This window comes from Solanum lycopersicum, chromosome 9 (assembly GCF_036512215.1).
Source record: "Solanum lycopersicum chromosome 9, SLM_r2.1".
Lineage (NCBI taxonomy): Eukaryota > Viridiplantae > Streptophyta > Magnoliopsida > Solanales > Solanaceae > Solanum > Solanum lycopersicum.
Genome location: NC_090808.1, coordinates 67478269 through 67502622, shown reverse-complemented (window position 1 = coordinate 67502622; position 24354 = coordinate 67478269). Strand labels below are relative to the sequence as shown.

Genomic DNA, 24354 nt, shown 5'->3' with positions numbered 1-24354 from the left:
AAATATTTAAGCCAAAAAAGTTTGACTATATATCATAATTTCGCGATATATAACATTTTTTTTCTCAATAATTATAATTTATGATATTCGATCGCTTTATATACACCATTTTAATACTTTGCATCGAATACTATGAGAAACCATGAAAAAAGTTTTGATTCTTTGAGTGGAAATTATTGTAAAAATCAGAATATAATCACTCAATATTCTAACTATCAAAATGACGTCCAACTCCAAATCACAAATAATATAATATAATATGCTTTTGTTCCATTTCATTTTCCACCTTTTTATCTATGTATATTTTGTGATTTTTTCACTTTAAGTATTATATATTAGAACTAACTAATTAACTATAGCTTAACATTTTTAAGAAAAATAAAATCATGTTTATCAATATATATTCATTTGTTCGAAATAATTCATGCTGCATAATGTAGTAATTATTTCAAATAACTAATTAACTATAGCTTAATTTAATCAATCAGACAAAGTAATTTTACGTTGTAATTTATAATAATTAATCAAAAATACTTATAACTATATTTTTTAAAAGTGGCTTGGTAAAGTGTTCACAAATTCTCTAACTTTTGCCAAAAAATATTTCGAATGAAATTATACGGAATATACTATTATTGTCAATATATATTTCTTTAGATTTATTATGAAGGAGCACAAAGTTTTTTAAGGTAAAACCAGGAGATTATATGTTAAATTTAGAAGAAAAAGAAAAAGAATGATCATTCATAGTAGAATATATTATGTTCTTAAAATAGAAATTTGGCAATTACTATTTGTTAAATTGAAATATTGAATAATAAAATATTGAGAAAATTATGCAGAATAGTAAACATTTTGCCTATTATAATTATAGTTTAAGAAAATTATAATTGGCAGCTACAATTTTTCTAATTTTTGTTATTCGTTTAATTTATATAATTTCCTTGATTTATATAAATTCAGATTCGTATAGTTTGGTTCTTAATTGTACATATTTATAGTTTTCTAGTTTTTTTAATACAATTTCCAAAAAAAATCATAATAAATTATTATGTTTGTATATTGGTAAGAAAAATTTCCAACGGAGTTCTGAAAAATTCCTAAATACATAAATACAGAATTCGCATATACTTACCTTATTTGTATATTCGAAAGCGAAATATAAAAATCGCAGCTTCCATAACAAATAAAATTATATTTATAAAGTATAATTATTAAAACTATAATTATAGAGTCTCATTATATTTGTTACTCTGAGATTTTCTATAAAATATGTGCAGTGATTTACTCTTCAAACCGTTCACTTGAAGCGTAATAATACATTCAATATAATCTCACAAATAAAATTTGAATAAATAATACATTTAGTATAATCTTGTTGGAAGCGTCACTCCCGAATGAATCCAACAGTTTGCAATTTAAATTTAGTCGAAGCTAAGCTTTGAAGCCGAATGAAAAACTTAAAAAAAAACAAATATAATTTAAACGCACTTAAATTATTTAATTATGATAGATTAATACAATTTGACCTTTTTTTTTTTTTTTAACCTATGTAAAGAGGCCAACAAAATCTAAGCATAAAATAGTGACGTTAAAGAAAAAAAATATCTTACAACTTATCAAAATAAAAAAAACAAAAAAAAAACCAAATTTATAACATTAAATCTGGACCGTTGATTCCTCTTACGCTACGCATAGTCTTTCTTCTTCACTTTTTGTAACCCTTATTTTCTCTCTCTCTGAATTTTTTTTCTGTAAGTCGGCGCTTCTCTCTTCAATCCCTCAGAGAAAACCCAATGGATTCAGATCAAGGAAAGCTTTTTATTGGTGGGATTTCATGGGAAACAACTGAAGAGAAGCTTAAGGAGTATTTTCAAGGATATGGGGATGTTTTGCAGACAGTTGTTATGAGGGATAAGATTTCTGGGAAGCCAAGAGGATTTGGGTTTGTTGTTTTTGCAGATCCTAATGTTCTTGATAGGGTTCTACAAGATGAACATGTTATTGATGGACGTACGGTAAGATTTGGTTCTTAGATTTATTGAAATTTACGTTTTTCTTTAGTGTGTGGGTGGGTGGGGTGGGGGTTCATTAATTTGGGTTCTGGTTAAGTGTGATTTTATTGGGTTATTGTTAATTGAGATTATTTGGTTGTGGGTTTTTGTTTTAAGCTTGATTGGGTTGTTAAAGATGGAGTTTTTATTGATGGGGGTGTATGGTAAGGTTTTCCTTAGAGGTATGATTGTTTAGCTGCGTATCGTGGTAAAGTTGTCTACTTTTGTTTGTGGGTGTTGTGTATTTACTTGATTTATGGTTTTAGAGATGATGTGTTCTTAGTGTGCTAGCTTAGGGTTGATTTTGCTGAACTTGAGCTCAGTTTTCTTTGGAAACAACCTCTCTAACTCCACGAAGTAGGTGTAAGGTCTGTGATTTCAGTGAGTACGATGTTATTGTCAGTTTAGGGTTGGTTTTTTGCTGCATTTGAGCTGAGGGTGCTTTGGGAATAGTCTATTTACCTTCACGAAGTAGGTGTAAGGGTTGTGATTTCACTGGATATGATTTTGTTGTTGTTAGTTTAGGGTTGATTTGGGTTCTTCAAGATTAGATATTTCGTTGATGAAGTGAGATTTTCCTTGGAAATTTTTATGCTTTATTATGGTTTTCTCCCTAATTTGTTTTGTGGGTGCTCTGTAAATTCCTTGTCTTTTTGGTGCTGGCGTTGTTGTGTTGAGTCTTAGTTTAGGATCGGATTGAAGGTAGACGATGTCATATATGGCTGTATGTTGAGTTTTTTCTGCTTCATTTGTGGATTTTCTCTGTAGTTTAGCTTCTTGGAATTGTGTGCATCCTTGTTTGTCAGCTATAACTTTAGCATGCTCTATGTTTTGCATTTGTGCTGATATGTTATGAGTGTGCATCTGGTTTCTGTCCCTTTTTTCTCCTTGATTTTCCATTGCAAAGACTACTTCTGCTGCAGATATGCTCTTTTATTTTGTTTGATGGCATTTCAACTCCTCAAGTGACTTTTACCTATGTAGATATGTAATTCCCTTTCAATTTTTTTTAGGGAAGATTCATGTTCCAATGCCTCTCAAGTCACTCATTGTCTGTTGATTGTATCAAATCTATTGTTGCACACATTTTACTCACCCTATCAGGCATGAGCTTCTGTAGAGTTTTCCTATATCGCAAATATGATTCGTGTGGTATGATTTTAATTGATAACCTGATTGCTGTAAGATATTTCATGGTGATCTTCTGGGAGGTGTTGTTGTTTCATGTATGCTTCTATTTTGGGTTAGCTGATATATTTCTTGTTCAGGTTGATGCTAAGAGGGCCTTGTCGAGAGAGGAGCAGCAGGGCTCAAAATCTGGAAACACAAATAGTGCCAGAAATTTTGGAGGTGGTGGAAACACCAGGACTAAGAAAATTTTTGTTGGGGGATTGCCTCCCACTTTGACCGAGGAAGGATTCCGACAATATTTTGAAAGTTTTGGTAATGTCACTGATGTAGTAATTATGTATGACCAGCAGACCAACCGACCTCGTGGGTTTGGTTTCATCTCATTTGATTCTGAAGATGCAGTAGATAGAGTTTTACAGAAGCCCTTTCATGATCTGAATGGTAAACAGGTAGAAGTAAAGAAAGCTCTTCCTAAAGATGCTAACCCCGGTGCTGGTGGCCGTTCCATGGGCGGCGGAGGCGGTAGTGGTATGGGTGGTGGAAGTTATCAGGGGTATGGTGGATCAGGTAACAATCCAAGTTCTTATGACAGTAGAATGGATTCCAACAGGTACATGCAAACTCAAAATGCTGGAGCTGGCTATCCTTATGGTTCGTCTGGGTATGGTACCCCAGGCTATGGCTATGGGCCATCCAACAATGGTATGGGCTATGGAGGTTATGGAAGTTATGGCGGAGCAAATCCGGGCTATGGGGGTGCCAATCCTGGCTATGGTGCTGCTGCAGTTGCTGCAGCCTATGGAAATCCAAATGCAGCCAGTGCTGGTTATGGAAGTGGTCCAGCGGGTGGACCAAGAAGCACATGGGGCTCTCAGGGTCCTTCTGGGTATGGGAATATGGGCTATGGTAATGCCCCTTGGGGTGCTGCAAATGCTGGTGGTGGTGGTGGTGGACCTGCTAGTGGAGGATCTGGTCAATCTCCAACTGGAACCGCAGGATATGGGAACCAAGGTTATGGTTATGGGGGTTATGCTGGTAATGAGGGTGCCTATGGAAATCAATCTGGTTATGGTGCTGTTGGACGTGCTAGTGGTGCTCCTAGTGGTAACTCACCCGTTGGAGGTGGTGCTGCAGGAGACATGCAATCAGGTGCTGGGGGTTACATGAACAGTGGCTATGCTGATGCAAGTGGAAACTCTAGCTATGGGAATTCAGCATGGAGATCTGATAACTCACAAAGTTCTGGTAATTATGGTGCCCCACCAAATGGAGCTCATGGTGGCCAAGTTGGATATGGTGGTGGATATGGTGGTGCCCCCAGTCGGCAAGCTCAGCAGCAGTGAATGAGATGCTTCGTGTTGTCTCGGACTTCATCTCTTTTACTGGAGAGTTTTGCGTCACTTTTGCGTTTCACATGCAGAGTGCTGCTCTTGCGAGGTGTCACCTGCTAAATGAGACTGGTTGGATTGCTTGAATCCCTAGTAGTTTGCAGTATTTATTTCTAGTTTATAATAACTAGTACTGTCGCTAGTATTACCTATTTCGTGTTATTGTTGTTAAGTGCAGTCTTAATCTCGCTTGCTTATGATTATGTTTGTTAGTTAATGTGGTTCATTTGTTTCCATAGTCCAGATATATTGGCTTGTGTTTAACTTGCGTGAATTTACTTTTTGATTGAGCCATCAGTCGGGGAATTAGTATTTGAAGTGGATTTTAACCTGTCTTCTGAAGCAGGTGGATGTTCGGTGCTATTATTTTAAGTTAAAATGTTAAATAAGAAGAATAGAACACTTTCTATTTTTCTTTGCGTGTTGTAGTTGGACCATGAGATTTGGTGGTGCTACTTACTCATAGGAGAGCAGTTGTAGCAGACTTGGTAGATCAGTACGTAATGGATAGCGATAATGTTAGCGGTAGTTGAATTTTGAGAATGGCATAATCATTTCCCCCTGTATTTGACCTTGTGTTGTACAGGAGGAGAGGCCTGAGTACTGAATGTGATGAACAGCCCACTCGGAGATAAATACGGCCTGGGTGCTGGAGATGTTAGTAAAGAAAGGTATCTTACTATGGATTGGCTTGTTTGATGGGGTATTGTCCTGAAAGTTGTCATGGTGAAGCAGACCAAGGCCAAGCAGGCGCTGCTGAGTTGTATTTTGTGCAGGGTCGAGACTAACAACCATCCACTTGGTATATGTTGCTTCCAACTGCTGTTGAGTGTCGATTGGTTCATTTGAAACTGGTGACTTAGTCTTTTAGTGTCTCAATAACTTGATTTAGGTACTTTGACAATTTAACTTGCAGAATTTCTTCTTTAGGTTTGAAACAGTTTTTTACAATGCAATGGATTCTTTTCTCAGATCGGTTGTTAGAAATTAACATGGTTTAGTTAGGTCACTGGTGTAAAGATGATTCGGCTTTCCAGTCTGCCGTGTTTATGCTACATCTTATATCAGTAGGATAACTTAGTAGTTTATGCCTTTTTTAGAATCAGAATTCCATTGTGGCTGGAGTTTGTCGTTAGTTGAGCCTTTTATGATGGAAAGTCGCATCATTTGTGTAAGAAGATTCGACTTTTCATCTACAACACTTTTCACACATGTGTTACTTTATATCAGTAGGTTAACTTATTAGCATACTGCCTTTTCGTCAAACACTGGAGATATCCTAGCACATTCATTTTTGAAATCGCGTGATAAGTCTTTCCTTGTATGGATGGAAGTTTCAGATTGTATGGAGTGTTGATCATTCTAACTTTTCAAGGGGCTAGATGTTCATGTCTATTTACTTGTGACAGATCATCTTCTACAGTTGTTACCTGAATAACATGTCTACTAGCTCCTTTGCTTTGTGAACAAAGTTGAGGCCATTGTGAGTATATTTCGTCTGGTGAATGAGAAATGGGGATGATGAGTTGCCCGCTCTATCCTTCTCCACTTAAATATTGGATTCGGTTTGTTTTGAATAGAGCTCAAACACAACTTGTAGTCTGATGGTTTTGTTGCTCATGTACTTAATGGATAACAGGGAAGAGGAGTGAGTAAACTCGAAAACGTTGGCTTCCCTGTTAAGACTCCATTCCATACTGCAATTTTCTCATTTTGTTTTCAGGAGTCGAGGTGAAGATGAGGTGTGTTGGACAATAGCGATGATACAATTAATGTAGAACACTAGTGGAATTTGTTTTCGCTACTTCCATTGGTGAAGTTACTAAATCATTTTTAAGGAATTTGTTTATTTAGAAAAATATTTTTCGATTTTCTCTAATCAATCAAAAGTGGTATTGTGATTATATCGCTGTATTGAATGATTTCGAAACTTGACAAGGCACACATATACAGTAATTTTCATGAGTACATGGTTTTCTTAAAGTTGTAATTGCCAAATTTGTCATCTTAACAATAATTAACACGCAACACAGTAAGTTATATGGATTGAGTATTGGAAATTGTTTAATAAACTATAATCATTAAACCCATATAGAAATGATTTATGATCACTTTTTAAAATACACTTCTTTGATTTGCGAGCTATTGTATAAGAGTAAACCTTGTGCTCGCGGCTTTGGCTAGGTTCTTGGCTTTGGCTAGGTTCTTCTTGCCGTGTAAAGGAATCAAAATATTTTTGCATAAAAGAAATTATCGCCGCTGCCGCTTTTAGGCAACAAATCAAGTGTAGGATCGAAACAATGAACTCAAAACATTTATAAAAATAGGCCTACGATCAATCGTATAAAGAAATAAACTCCAATAAGCTCAAGGCGCACCATTGTAAGGATCACCAAATGCTGCAACATTGCCTGGCCTTGAGAACACAATCTATATATACAGAAAAAAACAGAATGAGAACAAACAATTTTACATGTTGTAAGCATTTACATAAAGTAGAAGCACTCTCTGTTATTCGGACTCTTCAAAAATATCAACAGACATTTTTTAAGGATCTGACATGGTGCAAATATTTTTGGAGAGTTTGAGCAATGAAACCATGTATTAAGGTGAAGATCAAGGTCCATTTTTATTTTCATTCTTTAACTGTTTGCAAGTATTAATTGAGCAACATAACATTCACAAGGGGCGGAAGGAGTTCATCATCTACTATATATACGTTAAAAAAGGATGCTTGTTTTACGCCTACAAGTATTTCGAAGGTTTTTTCACCATACCTGATAATCTCCTAACGTGCACGTTTTGAATCCAGCAGCACAGTAGTCAAAGTAGTACTCCCATGTCCTGATGAACTTATCGTCGAATCCCAAAGCATGAATTTGGCTAGTCACAAAGTTATTAAAGATAGTTTGTTACTTTAGAGCAAGCTACAGAATGATTCATGTAGGAAACATGTTAAACACAATGTATGTTGTTGTTGTTACCTTTGTTTTTCCAGGAAGTTTTTCCGCCAGCATCTCAGCGTTTGATAGTAATGGATTCCTATGTCTTCTAGGTGCTCAACACTGCATTTGTATCATTTGTCAAAAGAACATACTATGCTTGTGTCAAATGAGAAAATCAACTCTTGGTTTACCATAGTCTAGATGCAGCAGACATGGCTGATGTTACTCGACTTAGTGCAGGTAAGCATCCACCGGGGAATATATACTCTTTTATGAAGTCTGAGCTCTGTCTGTATTCGTCATACCTCTCATCTGGTATTGAAATGAACTAACGAAAGCCAACGTTTGTGTAAAGAAGAGTGTAAGGAAATTGATGGGAAGACGTGAACAATGTGGAACGTATATTCATTACCTGCAGAACAAGAAGGCCATCTTCTGCTAGTGCAGATTCACAACAGGTAAAGAATTCTTCCATAAACTCATGACCAACAGCTTCTAACATCTCACTGAAAATGATTATTAGTACAATTATATCACACTGTCTTGACTTGTACATTTAGGTATGCAACGACTTACCATGATATAATCCTGTCATATCTAGACATTTTTGGCAATTGACGATAGTCACATAGGAGAAATGTTATATGATCCTGTGAATGCATTTCATTGAATATAGTTAGTACTGATCACAATTCTCCAAAATTGGTTCCAATGTATCATGTGTTATTTGAAGTTATGTACCTGAAGGCCTGCTTGCTGAACTCTTAACTTTGCATACTTCAGTTGCTGCTCGGAGAGAGTTATACCAGTATATTTACATCCTGTTCTCTTAACAACTTCCACAGCCAAACTTCCCCAACCACATCCGATCTCTAAGATGTGATGTTCCTTCTTTACCTTTGCCTAAAAAGAACAGAATCAGAATCAAGTTTGGCTCGAACTTAATGTAGAAACGAGGGATTATTTATTATGTTGACGACTCACCTTTTTGATGAGAAGAGAAATTTTCCTCTCCTGTGCAACTTTCAGGTCTTCGTCTTCACTCTAGAAAAATTACAAAAGAAAAAAAAGATCACCTTAAGAACAAGGTTAAAGAACAGAAAATGTATCTTCGACCTCTAACCTTGAATATTGCACATGAATATGTCATTGTCTCGTCTAGAAAGAGCGAGAAGAGCTCATTACTCTGAAAGAAGCGATAAATATACTTATCAGCTTATGCAGATGATGAAGTTACAAGAAAACAGCAGAAAGTGACTAACTGTACAAGTTATTTACCAGGTCATAGTGACGAGAGATGTTCCTACGAGCCTGAGTCAGGGTGTTCTGATTTGAAACATGTCGAATGAAGTACTTTGCAGATGACACTGCAGCTGTAAAAAGAAGTGGTGTCCACCATCCTCTGGAGATACAGGTAACGAAAAAAACTTTTAACGTGTCAATGGAAGTTGTAATGTTCTGATTATAGTTTCTGTTCAACTATTTACCTTTTCTTACTAAACTTTGTGACAGATGCTTTCAAATCTCTGTTGTTAACAAAAATCTGTAAAAGGGTTCAGGATGGCAAGTACCAATAAAAAAGCTATTGACATAGAAATAGAGTCATTTTCTCACCATGAAAAGATTAAGAAGACCGTCGTTCTTATCAACAAAAGAGAAATCTCCATGAATAAATGCATCAGCAAGGCCTAAGTCACCTTGAGTTGCTACCTGTAAGTGATTAGTTTATGTCAAAGAATTTATCCTTCCTTTACATTTTTCTTCTTTAGTTGCTCGATGAATACGAGAAACGGAAAAAAAAGCTAACTCTAGTTACCTTCCAGTAAAATTGTGGACTATGAACTCTGAGAGACACTTTGAGAAAGCTTTTTTTCTCTGTTCCTTCAAATGTGAACATTGTACCTCCTTCTTCTAACAGGCTGAGCACAGAAAAATTTTGTCTAAAAACAACGTATGCATGATTCGTTTATGTAGTTTAAGTATATAAGAGCATACTTTCTCATTAAAATAGTTTTGCTGAAACTGGATGGATAGAAAATGAAACTGTTATAACTCACATTAAGCATCCTGTCGCGATGAAACTCTTGAGAAATCTAGTAACGAGGAGGCGTGCTCCTGTTTCTGGCCAGGTAGGTACCATGTGTGTGGGATTTTTCAGGACGCTAAAGTTTTTCTTAAGTAGTCCTTGTGCAGCAATAGCACCTGCCTGAGAAGCAGGATAAAAAACAGATTATCGTGTATTCTTGTTCATCGATTTCATTTCTCCTTCAAGTTGAAATGTGGTAAGCTTGTATGAAGGATATATATATATAGTACTACCTTTAGTCCATCCTCATGGAAGCCATAGCCTGAAAGTAGTATTGCAATTTAACATCAATGAGTGGTGAAAGAACAACGCGGTTATAAAATTAGTGCACTGAAGGAAGCAAAGATGAGAGAATCAGGAGAATATTATTAAAGTACCTTGATATGCTCCACAAAACCATATTCCTCTCTTGCCTTGGATTTGATAAAGCTCAGATGAAGCTTTCGATGCAGCAACTGAAGGTACTGGATGGCCGGTGGTCCACTTAAGCAATGTATGATCCGGTGTGTGAGGAGGATTAAGAGTTACACAATAAGGCCTCTCTGTCTCACCAAGGTTCTGTTGGTTTACACATTCCAAATATAAGAAGACTTCCTTATTGAAAACATTATAGAAAGGAGATTGTTGAATGAGTTGGCACATTTAGTCATAATCTGCTCCACCATTGAGCTAGCAGATTTGATTATAATATGATCCACAAATAAAGCTGACAGATTTCCGTAGAATATATTAATTGGTCTTTACTTGTTCTACTATAAATACTATGAATAAAATATACTTTTGCAGTATCTAAACTTTCAGAGAAGCACCATATACCTGGAGTATATTGAGCCAATATGTCACGCATACTCTACCGTTCATGGTTCCAAGAAAATTCCATGAGCTCCACGCTGCTGAGTTGCGAGGCAGGAGAGTTTGGTCACAATGAAGGAAAATATCGCTGTTGCAGAGGAATAGAAAATGAGTGTTCATGTTGACATTATAAATCGTCGTAACACTATGGTTCTAAATACTATTTAACTTCTTTCAAACCAAGCAGCAAGAGAAGCTTCAGTAATCTCTTTATAACAGATACTTCTATCTAACACGGACATACATTTATATGTTTATTTCTGGGAGGAAGATGAACCATTCATATCACCGATACAGCCTAAATGATGAACTTCTCAAGAAACAAAACAAAGTAGAATGAGAAAATCAAGTTCATAATAGGCGTAAAGTACCTGTAAACATATTGAAAAGCACCCAATATTCTTGTTTCATCAAATGTTGCCTCTTTGCCTAACATCCTCAGAGTATCTGGTGCATGTGCAGCCATTATGCATCCATCGTATACGTCTTTGGAACCATCGGTGCAAGCTACAGTACAGCCTGCACGCTCTCTCCTTTTACAGTTAGAACTTAGAATCACGACTAGTTTCTACCTATCGGAAGATTTTTCTACACCAAATGAACTGTATGGACATATGGACAGGAAAATCTCACTTAAATACATAAACAGACATGGAGAACATAGAGGGATTCAAAATGCTAAAACAAAACCGGACCTTCTTCATTCGTAGATACAGAATTTACTTCACAGCCAATCCTTATTTGACATCCTCTCTTCTCCAACTCATCCTTAACCTGCTTTGTATACCATTCAACTAACTCAGAAGGATGATATAATCTTAACTAATCATTCAAGAAACCGAAAATTTCTACTTGTTTGAAGTTTTTATTGTATGAAATCAGTAATCTTTTTATATGGCACTTAAAAGACTAAAAGTACCACCTTGTTTACATATGTATGTGATCTCCATCTAACAGTGAGCCATTGAGGGCGACCAAAGAGCTGCATAGAATGATATACATAAAAGCATTCAGATATAGCATCTTATATGAACCAGATATAGTAATTGGCTATAAGATATACAGAAACGTGCTCGTGAAACAGTTTGTATGAGAATTATATTCTACCTGAAGAAGATGGTGGTTGCGACAAAATGAAAGGATGGAGTAAGCAGAAAATCCCATTACTCCATCCGAGGGGCAGGACCATATAGAAGCACATATTGGAACCTGTGTGGAACATATATGTGAATTGCTTGTAGAAATGAACAAGATTTCCTAAACTAGAACAGCAGCCTCACCAGATAAGCTTTCTGAAATAACTTCGAATAGCCATGTGATTGAATAAAATGTCCTAATGTCTCGTTACGATCAATGTCAGGATTGTTATCAAGTTCCTCAAGGTAACTGCATTGCAGAAGTAGATGAATAAGCTTCATCGAAATAAAAAACTAGTCTTTCCTACAGAAACTGTGCTAAACAGAATGAGTTAGTCGATTTCTATTGAAAGAAGCATGATCTTCAAATGAACAAAGAGGACTGTTTTTGTGTCTAATGAGATGAGTAAATCAACAGTGGCTCAAACAACATGAACTCGAATTGATTGCTGATAAGAATCAGTTATCGGTACCTTATGACATCCTGCTTGAACCTGATAATTTCTCTGATCATTTGCCAGAAATATGGATTCAAGACATTCTTTTTCTGTGCAAACAGACCAGATATTCCATTCCGGCTACCCCATTCGCAACCATGACCTTTGTCTAAGCTCACTGAGAATGACATATCGGAGATCTCCATATCGACACCGAGGCTCTCGAAAAATTCCATCATGTTTGGATAAGTTACCTGTCAAATACACCATTTCAGACATATACTAGTGTTCAAACCATATGGAGTTCAAAATAACTCTAGCTATGCACATGAAATCCATTAAGAAATTGATCGGTGAGTATTGTTCAAGACCATATGCCCGTAACACTTAGGACTGAACATTTGGAACGTGGATAACATATCATGGGGGCTAAGCTAAATATTCAATAAACCAATATGAAGGAATATCTTAAGAAAATGGATATTGGGCCTAACTCAACTGAGTTTAACGCTGATGATAATACATTTCTTATCTTTCTTCTTAGACACATAACTATGCATTTTTAGAACCTAACTAAAAAAGTTATAAAAGGGAAGTTTGAGAGATAGAGACAGGATCAACAGACTTCTAGACTCATAAGCTTCTAAAGATGAGGTGCACGTGACACCTTAAGAAAATCCCACATCGTATTAGAAGAGGAAAGTGAAGAGTTCTATAAACATAACTCAAATTCATATGGTTACGCACTTTTGGGGTAAATGATAGTATAGCCCAAGGGACGAATCTGTGAGGCCTGTAAATCCCACACCGGAATGATCGAGATGAAAAGCCAACTCATTTTTATAAGATATATAGTTCAAAGTTCACATAATATTCGAGCTTTTGAACTCGATGATGAAAGTAGCCCAAGAAACAAATATGTGAGGCCGGTTGGCCCAAAGTCAATAATATGTGTCATGGACTTGAACCGTGACACATAGTTATATACACTTGTGAATTTAAATATGCAATAAGATTTCCGAATGTCATATAAAAGAGAGTGTATTCATTTTAAAACACATATTAAACTTAGGTGCAAATTTTATTTTATTTTTCTTCAAATTTTATGTCTAATCAGATACGAATAAATCGGTACATACCCGTCCTACATGAATTCAATTGAGCCGAAATTCACTTTAGACCACGTAACGATGGGTCTATTTCTTCTCCTGTACCTTTCAATATATGATAAACTAGATTTTTAAGAGAAAAAATGTTAATTTTCAATTCTATTAAAGAAAAAAAATAATTGTTTTTATAAAGTATGAAAATGATTGCACTGTCGTAAGTTTATAGATTGATTTGGTTAATGTTCATTTGGAATCTTTTATTGTTTCTTATATTTGTTAGTTTAGGTAAACACGTCCAAAAATTAACTTTTATTCTCATTTATATAAACGACAATTACAAACATGTGACGCATAGGAATTAATCAAAATAAATTTCTTCTTTAAAATAGAGTTAATACCTAAAAAGAAAAGTTAAATTGTTGTTAGTTACCTCCTTAACTACTTGTTTCATTTTACTTTAAGTCTATATCGATAATAAACGTTTCATTTTACTTAACGCATATATCAATAATAGACGTTTGATTCTTAAGAGCTCGTTTGGTATGAGAGATAAGGGCTAACTAATTTTAGGATGAGTTTATTTCATGTTTAGTTGAGATAAAATCATGAGACGATTTATCTCGAGATTAGTTATCCTCAGATTAGTAATATTATTTTTATCCTATATTAAAAATGAAATAACAATCCTGAAATAACTTGTTCCCCGACCAAACGAGCCCTTTAGGAACCATGCAATGACAATATTGGATTTTATATTTTGAATTTTTTACACCACATAACAGCCTAGCAAAACTCATTAACAAAAAATAACTATAGTCCTTATTTTTAACTATTTTATCTAGTGTATATAGCGCATAAATAATATATAATCATTGTATAATTAAAAAGTTATGTTAGTGTGGAATTTTATTTCTATACATGATTTTATTATTGTTTTATATGAGTCGAAAGTTTACTAGAATAATATTTCTAATCTTCAAAAGATAAAAATAAAGTCAATAAATATTCTCGATAAAAGAGCTCGAATTAAATTGACGTAACACTATATCTTGATAATTTTCTTTATCTAATAAATGAAAAATTCGTATTTAAATCCCGCACACTCTATAACATATGCTTCAACAAGAATCAAACCACATAGTCATAAAATTCTTAGAGATCAAGAAATATATATTCTTTATTTTTTCTATAAAATACAAATACGAGACTCACATTCTTTATAATTAAATTTTACTTATGAAATTACGCTGATCGATTAATAATATTGCAATATTCCTTTAAAATTTGGTGGGAGACAATGACAAAGTATCTTGATGAAAAGATAAGACAATGTAATGTCCCTATGAACGATACACAGTGATACACGTTGTACGTTTTGAACCCACAAGAAATAAATATTCGTATTATAATACTATATCACATGATATTTCTTTCATTATTTGTAAAATTTTATAAAACCCCCTTTTAAATTCTTGATCAACTTCATTGTTTTATTTCTAAATGTTCGTTTGTTACTTCGTCATGTATATGTGATATTATCTAATATTTTTAATTAAATGTGAAATAAAATAACTCTATATTTCATTATAAAATTATTTTATTTTATATGTCACATCAAAATACTTACTTATTTGTTTATTTAGATAAAACCTTATCTTTCTTTCTTGTCTCCTTCGTATACGTACATATATATATATATAGAGAGAGACAGAAAAAAAAATCTGAAAAAATCACCTTTTACACAAGGTATACAAGTGGAAAAAATAATTATACATATATATTTTTTATTTAATTTATTTGTCTGATTTTAAATTGATACATAATATAAAAAAACTTGATAGTCTTAAATTAAAAATACGTAGATTATACTAAAATGTTTTTATAACTTTATGATTTTAACTATATCACATGAAAAATTATCTTTAAAAATTATTAAAAAAAGATATTTTTTTTGAACAAACTAAAAAAAAAAGGGAAAAATAGTTTATATTTTTAAGCATGAATCAAAATTAATCCAACCTCAAATTGAATACCAAATATCAGAACAAACAAACAAAAAAACAAGTTTATGAAACTTTTTTATATGATTATTTTATTTTTCATTTTTGTTTGATCGAAGTCTTTTATCTTACGAAAATAACTTTTGTAGTGAAACAAGTCCATTATCTTTTTTCTTTTCAATCCTACCTCCACCACTCCAAATCCTCGATTTTCAGTCCGTCCCATTTCTTATAGTATTTTACTAAATTACATATAAATAATTTATCTTCGATCCATTCCATCTCCTATACTGTTTTACGAAATTACACATACAATGATTTCAAAATGACGTTTCATAATTCATTTATCAAATATTAGAAAGTAAGTAAATATCTAATTATCGAAAAAACTATTTTTCTTGTTATCGAACACAGATATAAAAAATTACATATGTACTTACCCGATTAAAGACCATAAATCCAAGGTCAAGATCAACGCCGTTAACGGTAACGGTTTTAGCATGGCCGCCGATATAATCTTCTTTTTCATAAATTACAATTTTAGCCCCAGATTTTGCTAATTCATATGCAGAAACCAATCCACTTATCCCTGCCCCTACAATTGCTACTTTCATTTTTCTCGTCTTCAATCAAATATTATAACTGCAATAAAAAAAATAATCATCAAATTTTAAAAAATATTAATACTCGCTTCATTTCATTTTATATAACAATATAATATAATACAATCATAAGAAGGGGTGGATTTCTCCGATAATAACTGTTAGTTGAATGACTATTATTAGTCGTTGGCATTATTAGTAGAAAAACAAATATAGAATGCATAGCCATTGTGTGATGAAATGAACTTACCTTAATGATTGAAGTTGAAGCAAAGAAGAAAATGTAGGAAGAAAAAAAAAAGCACAAAATTAAGCAGTGAGGATTGGTTGGCTCAGTACAAAAGGACACAGAACACAGTGGAAAAAGAAATGAGAGTGGGCATCATATATATATATATATATATATATATAATACTCGTTCGTTTAAAAAAGAACGATTTCTTATTTATTTTTGATAATATTTTAATTTCAATTTTTCACGTGACATGTCTAAGGTTACGAGATTAAAGGACAGTATATTTGACATGACTTTAATTTAGGACCACAAGATTTAAAAGTTTTTTATTGTTTTAAATTCTGTACTAAATCAAACTAGATTATTCTTTATAAAACGAAGGGAGTATATAAGATAAGGTTTTATATTAACTCTTAAAAGAATGAAGATATCTAGTGTATACTGTTCGCTCGTTTGAATAATTTAAATTCGTGTTACATATGCAAGTGAAAAGACCTTTCAGGGGCCGTAGATGGATTTAGAAGATGGATTACTTTTACTTATTCACTTTTAATTTGTACACATTTTAATAAATGATGTTTATATTAATTGATGCATTTAGTTTTAGGCCTTGTGAAATGATTTGAAGAATAAGTAATTATTGTTGAGGATAAAAATTATTTTAAAAAATAATTCTTTTTCCTTGGACATAATAGAATTTATTTTTGGTCATACATTTTTCGTCGTGCATTAATTTCTCACTAATTTACCGTGAAAAGAACCTTATAATATATTTTTCACCATACATTTTCTACCATGCATTTTTCAAGAGAAAAAACCTATAAGTAATTGTATGTGCCTCAACATTATTTATAATAAAGATTTAATAGCTATCTTTTTGAATTAATTTCAAATTATAATTTAATCTAATGTAAAAAATTTAATTTTTTTAAGAGTAAAATAATCTATCAACATTTCTTATTAGGGTTTTAATTATGCTTCTATCAAATACTAATCGACAGAAATATCCCCCAAATATTGAACAAAATTTATACCCTATACAACATTAAATTATTTATTAAACAAAAATTATTTAACCATTGAATAAAATTACAATAAAAATTAAGTTTATGGAAAGTGTGATTACACTTATCAAAAATATAATCTTTCAAATGTATAATCAAACACTGTTTTATATGATTATATCCATTTGTTGAATTATCCTAACATTTTTTTTAAAAAAATTGATGAAATAGATTAATCTCAATATGATTTCTCAATGCAAATTAATTCCAAATTCATATTGAAAACATGAAGGTAAAAACAAACAAAACCAATTTTTCTAAAAATCAAATGATATAAAACGAAAAAACAACATTTTTTTAAAAAAAATAAAATGATATAAAATGAAATAAATATAGCTTAAAGAACTCACCTGGTTAGGAGCAATCAATTAATATCCATGGAGAATAAAGAATTAGGTTACTAATGAAGTTTTTAAACCCTCTTTAATAGGATTAAATAGTAATTAACAAGTTTCCTATTTGTTCTCCGATTATATAAATTTTTCATTATAATATAGTTTTGTTCTTATTAATACTCGTTCTTTTTGTGTTTATTAAAAAAAAATTATTTGTATTTACTATTTTATCAAAGCTAGAACATGTATATACCTAAAGGTAAATTTTGTTAAGATATTTTGTATTTTTATTTATAATATAATTTAATTTTAGTGTACCTATATTACACGTGACTCCTTATTTGAATGAGAACAATCTTTTTTAAAGCAACATAAATATAATTTAAATGATATGAAAAATTAACTTTATAATATAACAAGTTTAAAATAATAATTACATCTAAAAAAAGATTTCTAAACCTAAACGAAATTCAAACATGTTTTTTTTTTATAGATTTTATTAATTATAAAGAATTATGTTTTTAATTAAAAAAATAATAATTTTGTTTATAGTTAATCATTCAAACGCCATCTAATTTTTTTCAGATTTCAATATTCCGTTAGTAGTTAATGTTTGGACGAATTCAATAGCCTTGATTTGTTACATTTTTAAATAAATCATTTTGAAAAAATAAAACTTTTATTATCATACTTTTACTTAAAAAATAATAATTATTGTTACGATTCCTTGTATATATGATTTATACTTCTTTGTCAATATATAATCTTATTTTATCTCTTACATTAATAATAAATAGTATTTAATTTGCTTGTAATGTATAAATATTTCTACGTATTTATAAATCTTTGCTAATACGTAGGTTTTTCATTTTCTACCGTTATTATAATTTTATTTTACTTTTGTAATGATGTATCCTCGTAACTAATTGTAATTTTACGAATAATAAATATGGCTAGTAAGTGCACTACTATTAGTAGTTTTTATTAAAATATTGTATTATGATTTTAGGATAATGTATTATCTAATTTATTATGAAAATTATAATTCACTGTCGAATTTATTTGTATATAGATTATACATTTATGATAATGATATTGAACGTTATTCTACATATTTGGAATTAGCAATTATGTTGGTTGGTACAATTGAGTATTTTTTAATAGCTTTTAGAACTTATAAATATAAATCACATTTTATGTTTTCTCAAAAAAATAATAAAGATGAGATATATTTTTTTAAAGAACTATGGCGAAACACATTTTGAAACTTAAACCCAAATTGCACCTAAATCTGATGTTAAAAACTATTAAAAATTTATGGTCAAACGCTAATTATAACCTTCGTAATCTCTAAAGGGCAACTTGAGGTCTAAATTAGCTAACACCTTTTGATAGTTAAGATCGTATTAGTAAGATTTTCAACATATCATGTAAGGGCATAATACATAAATATGCCCTTTAACTTAGTTTGGAATCATATTTATGTCTTTCAACTTTGGGTATGCACAAGTAGACACTTAAACTTGTATAAAGTCGAACAAATAGACACACATGTCCTACATGTCATTTTTTGTCATACGTGGTGTCCTACGTGTATTGTGTCATGTAGGACTCACGTGTTTTTTAATTTAAAAATTGGATAGTTAAAGTGTTTTTTGTGCATTATGAGAGTTGGAGGTCAACATTAAAATTTGAAGCCATGTTTAGGATCCAATATATGTATTATGCCATTAGTAAAATTAGAAAAGAATCGTATTTTAAGGTGATATAAACAATTTATCATAACACAAATATTAATGGTTATTTTTATGATTCGAATCCACAATAACATATAGATTGGCGGTTAGAAAGTTTAAAATGATAAATATTGATGAACAAATCTATAGATTAATATACAATGTAAAATTTTTTTTATATTATTCAGATCATCTTTATTTATGGTTATAGATAACATTTAAATTTCATATTTTCTACTTATAAATCTTGTTTAAATAATTTAATAGTTATAAAACATAACTTATAGAGTAAGCAATACATTATTTAAAGTGACAATGACTACTTTGTTGTTGTATACAAAGTCTTTCGATTTAGTCCTAACTTGACATTATAATGGTGAAAGATTGAAATAATTATTCTTTTAAAAAGGCGAAATGCATATAAATTTATATTAGGCATCGAAAGTTTTAAATACTTCAAACGCGAAATGAAAATAAATGAGAAAATCGCTTATTTTTTGGTGGATTTCTTTTCTAAAATGTTTACCTTTATATATTTTTTGCGGAGGAATTTTTTTTATTAATGTTTTCAACTTACTTATCGAATATTGAAAAACAAATTAAAAAATAATACTCCTTCTTGTCTTAATTTATGTGTCATTTTTTTTGTTTCTCAAGTTAAATAGTTTAAGTTTGACTGGAAATCTGCTATGAGAGTTTCAACTTTTTTTAAATGAAATTTGTATATTTGTAAACTACTTAATATGAGACCATCCTCCGCCCGCCGGAGAGATCAGTTTGACCAGGGCTCAAATCAGACTTCACCGAGTAATGAGAAACTTAGGACCTAGGTACGTAAACTTGCTAGTCGAAAAGAGATCTTCGCCTTTAGATATTCGTAAGGTAAAGCGCCGCGGTTCTCTCCATCCGATCGATAGTAAGAGCCAATACCTTCATGTGCCTTTACTGTTCGTCCCGGAGGAGCACCGAAGAACTTTCTTTCATCCCAGCGCATCAACTGATCCTTAAAAATAATAATAACTGATAATTCAAAATGCTTAAAAGATATATGAAAAATTTACGATCAAAAATAAATTTATTTAAATCTCAAAATTCGAAAAATGCCACGTAGAATAAAAAACGGAAAGAGTACTTTTTTTTTCATAAAATAATTTTCTTCTATACCAAAAATACCTTAATCCTTTTCAAATTTTCTTCAATACCTCTATTTAAAGTGGAGTAATTTAGTTTCAATTTCTCTTTATAAGGAAATTAATGAAAAAGATGAAATTTGAGTTCTCAAAAAAGTTGTTAGCATGAAGAGTGAAGCTAATCATAACAAATTATACCATCTTTTGTTTTATATTAGATAAACATTTTATTACAAAGTATTTATTTTATTATATTATTTGATCACTTATTAAATTAAAGTATAACAATTTTTTATATTATCCCTGCAACTAATTGAAAGAAAAAAAAATTAATCAATCTATTAATAATTTATTAATAATTGCGTAAAATAAAAAATGTCAATTTTTATTATAAAGTCAATTAACACATGCATTTTGAATAGTCATTTTGGATTTTTAAACCACATTTTTGTAAGGGGACTTTAAGAGAAACGTGGCATGATGGAGACCTATCACTACATTTGGTAAACTAGAGTTCCAAGTGACAAATCAAGAACAATGAAAAGTCCAATACAATTTGTCCTTTTAAAATTATTAATTTTATTTTCCACCCACGTCATTATTTATATTGAAATTCGATTAAATTTTGAGTCGTGTAAAAAAATTCAAAAAATAAAGGACATTAATTCATGCAAATGCGCGTTTCAAATATGATATTTAATTAGAACCTGTTTGGATTGACAATTTTAATAAGGGATCAAAATATATTTGCATAAAGTAGGTTATTATATAGTAATATAAGAAAAATCACCGCCGCTTTTAAGCAACAAATCAAGAGTAGAATCGAACAATGAACTCAAAACATTTATAAAAACAAGCCTACGATCAATTGTATAAAGAAATCATATAATATCATATATCATATATATTATTATAAGTGGAAAGATTTAAAATTTAAAATTGAATTACTATTTTACCCTTATATTAAAATAATCAAAACAAATGTTAGAAAATATGATTAAATATTTAATAAATAACTCATTAGATCAGTGTATGAATCAAATTCACATTAATAATTAATTCTCTTTTGTTGTAAAAATCAAGAGTATCTGAAGAGTTTTTCCTTTAAATAAATTTTATATGGACTAAAATCGTCGAACTAATTTAATGCAAATTAATTTTACCTATTCAAAAATCATCCTACCTATTACTATAAAATACCTAGCATGGTCTTCATGTAAGTGATAAGAGGAGGATGAGAGATTATCAAGCAAAAAATTAATCTTGCTTATCATTTTGTATTACAGTAATTTTCTTTTGTTTTTATCCGCTCCTCCTTGTCAAGCTTAAGTATTTTGTACATCTTTTTTTAATATTTTGATCGATACTTTCTTATGATTTTATTTTTCGATTGAAATATCTTGTGTCCTGTATGAAAATTAGTGATATACAATTTATGTTCTCTTATATTTCTTAATTATTGATGAAATTCATAATGAAGATTAATCAGTTAATTTGATATGCGACTATCGATGGAGTGCTTTACTTTAGTTAAAATATATTTTTGAGATTATTATTTATTAGTAGTGTGAGAGGAATAACTAAATGAGAAAAACTACGTATGATTTTTTTAAATGTATTTTGAATTGACTTTTCGTTTATATGGTATAATAATCATTGATCTTAATAGCCTATTATTTATTTGTGGAAACTATAAATAATGAACCAATTAAGTAAACTAACAAAATCAGTATACCGGAGAAATTGATTATCTAAGCTTTTGAAGCTTCCCTTTGAGTTTTTAAAAATAATTTTAGTGGCAATTTTAATTATTTTTTATTTCTTTCAAGAACAATAAATATATCTAGTATAGTAAAATTACATTAACACTCTCATTTATCGATATTCATCATTATAATAAAATTCAAAATAATGATCTGCTAAACCTTAGTAAAAAATGACATGGAGCAAAATTTTAGAAATTTATTGAATAAAAATAATTAAGCATGATATCACTCCCAACAAATACACTATACACTACTTCTTTAGTGATGCTAACATATTAAATTGTACACATTGTTTTTCATCTACAAATAATATAATCACAAGAAATTATAAAGAATATATCAATTAATGAAAATTATAAAAATGTTTTCCAAAGAAACCACTCTTCTTTCTTTCATACCTCATTAATCTTGCTAATGTTGATTATGGAGATAGTAATCTTCATATATCATCCCATAAAGTTTGAATTTGACGATTTTATGATTTCGATATATATTCATTAACTCTACATATTTCACCATCTTTTATTTCATGCAAATATTGCTTTAAATAAAAGGGGAAAATGATGAAAAAGAAGTCGAAAAACAAAAATTAAAGAAATCCTACTGAGCTGAAATATGTCCATAAGGAAAATGGAAATAATTTTCTTTGATGTTCTTTAAGATTCCTTTAACAGATGTATTGATTATATGTATTAAATTAAATCAGCCTACATTACTATAGAACTTCTGAAATTCTGTAAAAGAAAAAAAAATTATATTTTACTAAAACAATAAATCAATCTTTAACACTTCATTAATGCATTATGCATAGGACATGCACCGTTTCTTATTTATAGTATAAAAGTTATTTTCTTAATGGTTATTTATCCATTAGTAATGACTTTCCAACTTCTTCATTGTTTATCCCTTAGAAATAAAGTTCCATCTTCTTTTTCAACTAAAAATTCATGGTTATTGATAATTAGAAATATAGTATAGCAATTTAAGTAAAGATTTTTTTTTTTTTAAAAAATTATAATTATTATATACATATTAGATTTTAGATGATAAAATTAATAAATTAGATATTTAATTAGCAATTAATCTTAGGAAGTCTAAAAGTCATTGACATTTAATTAAATTTATACAATCAAATATTTAAATATTTTATAACAATTTAATTTATAGAAGGGGCAAAATCGTAATTCAACTTTCAACTTTTTTTTAATATGATTTTAGTAATATATGATATATAGGAAAAATGTACAAGTACCCCTTCAACTTATGCCCGAAATCCAGAGACACATTTATACTATACTAAAGTCCTATTACCCGTGAATTATTTTATTAGTAGTTTTCTACCCCTTTTCGACCTACGTGACACTAACTTGAAAAAATTCAACCAGCGTTGGACCCAGAAGATAGTGTCACGTAGGACGAAAAGGGGTAGAAAATTATTATCAAAATAAGTTCAGAGGGTAATAGGACCTTAATATAATATAATTGTGTCTCTGAGATTTCGGGCATAGGTTGAGAGGATACTTGTGCATTATCCCATATATATATGATATTTTTTCCCTGACGAGTTGGACACCCTTACCACTATGTGGCTACGCCACTGTATATATACATAAAAAAATATTTTAATCATGTACAAATAATATAATTTTTTATCGAAGGAATCCAAACAACCCCATAGTATAATAAGGTGGCTCCACCCCTGGGCATTGATTGATAGGTAGGAGACGATAAACTTGAAATGTCATTGAATTGTTATTTTTCATATGTACGTCGATTAAGAAAGTCATATTTCTCAATTATAAAGAGCCTTATTTTCCTAGTTATTTTATTTATTTATATAAAGAATACTTAATTAGTGAATGTAGCCATGTGATATTAATGTGAATTCTGGAGTTAAATGTTCTTTTTAGGATTAATTTTGATATTTATTTTTTATTTCATTTTAGTAGGTTTTATTTGAAAATTAAAAAGTCACAAAAAAAAATAATCACATTTTAAGATAATTTTTTGGAAAATCCCTCTTTTATCCTTGCATAACAAACTTTGGACCACATTTATCATTAATTTGGATAAAATCTCACATGCACTGAAAGGGGGCATGAATTTTGGCAAATTGAAAAAAGGGACCATTTAAATTCTTGAGGGAAAAAATGTTGAGGCAATTCTTTTTTGGATTATTTTCATTAATGTTACACAATCTTCACAATTAGTATTAAACATATTTCTTCTCGAGAATTTATCAGAAATAATCTCTTTATATTTGAAGTAGGGATGAGATATATGTATATTTTATCTTCTTCAGACTCCTCCTTTGTGAGACTAACAGGATATGTTGTTGTTGTCAGTGA

General features: G+C 30.8%; 2 protein-coding genes across 4 annotated transcripts; one reads left to right on the top strand and one right to left on the bottom strand.

The window, feature by feature from the left end:
- Positions 1 to 1690: 1690 nt before the first annotated feature.
- Positions 1691 to 5544, top strand: LOC101260765 (heterogeneous nuclear ribonucleoprotein 1). 2 transcript variants are annotated; one of them, XR_743336.4, is made up of 3 exons: positions 1691 to 2018; positions 3323 to 4645; positions 5160 to 5544. XR_743336.4 is itself a non-coding variant. In XM_004247711.3 (2 exons), exons 1-2 carry the CDS (start codon positions 1797 to 1799, stop codon positions 4526 to 4528), a joined length of 1428 nt encoding a protein of 475 aa, XP_004247759.1. In that variant the 5' UTR covers positions 1691 to 1796; the 3' UTR covers positions 4529 to 4816. The 2 variants fall into 2 exon arrangements, 1 of the variants encoding a protein (XP_004247759.1); XM_004247711.3 differs by lacking the exon at positions 5160 to 5544 and having other exon boundaries at positions 3323 to 4816.
- Positions 5545 to 6790: 1246 nt separating this feature from the next.
- Positions 6791 to 16121, bottom strand: LOC101260476 (uncharacterized). 2 transcript variants are annotated; one of them, XM_069288942.1, is made up of 26 exons: positions 15991 to 16096; positions 15579 to 15780; positions 13169 to 13261; positions 12066 to 12283; positions 11737 to 11842; positions 11564 to 11665; positions 11379 to 11438; positions 11152 to 11230; positions 10828 to 10975; positions 10421 to 10544; positions 9982 to 10162; positions 9838 to 9866; positions 9576 to 9724; positions 9335 to 9437; positions 9133 to 9228; positions 9006 to 9061; positions 8797 to 8920; positions 8642 to 8704; positions 8503 to 8562; positions 8260 to 8421; positions 8095 to 8168; positions 7931 to 8024; positions 7710 to 7846; positions 7558 to 7638; positions 7351 to 7456; positions 6791 to 7003 (listed from the first exon to the last, which is right to left on the bottom strand). In XM_069288942.1, exons 4-26 carry the CDS (start codon positions 12266 to 12268, stop codon positions 6941 to 6943), a joined length of 2400 nt encoding a protein of 799 aa, XP_069145043.1. In that variant the 5' UTR covers positions 12269 to 12283; positions 13169 to 13261; positions 15579 to 15780; positions 15991 to 16096; the 3' UTR covers positions 6791 to 6940. The 2 variants fall into 2 exon arrangements, with proteins under 2 accessions (XP_069145043.1, XP_004247758.1); XM_004247710.5 differs by lacking the exon at positions 13169 to 13261 and having other exon boundaries at positions 15991 to 16121.
- Positions 16122 to 24354: the final 8233 nt, after the last annotated feature.

Coding starts and splice junctions, on each gene's coding strand:
- LOC101260765 (XM_004247711.3), top strand. CDS start 1,797: ATGGATTCAGATCAAGGAAAGCTTTTTATTGGTGGGATTTCATGGGAA. Junction 2,019..3,322: donor ATGTTATTGATGGACGTACG/GTAAGATTTGGT, acceptor TTTCTTGTTCAG/GTTGATGCTAAGAGGGCCTT.
- LOC101260476 (XM_004247710.5), bottom strand. CDS start 15,752: ATGAAAGTAGCAATTGTAGGGGCAGGGATAAGTGGATTGGTTTCTGCA. Junction 10,545..10,827: donor GCTTTTCAATATGTTTACAG/GTACTTTACGCC, acceptor CCTCTGCAACAG/CGATATTTTCCTTCATTGTG. Junction 9,062..9,132: donor GTCTTCTTAATCTTTTCATG/GTGAGAAAATGA, acceptor ACCCTTTTACAG/ATTTTTGTTAACAACAGAGA.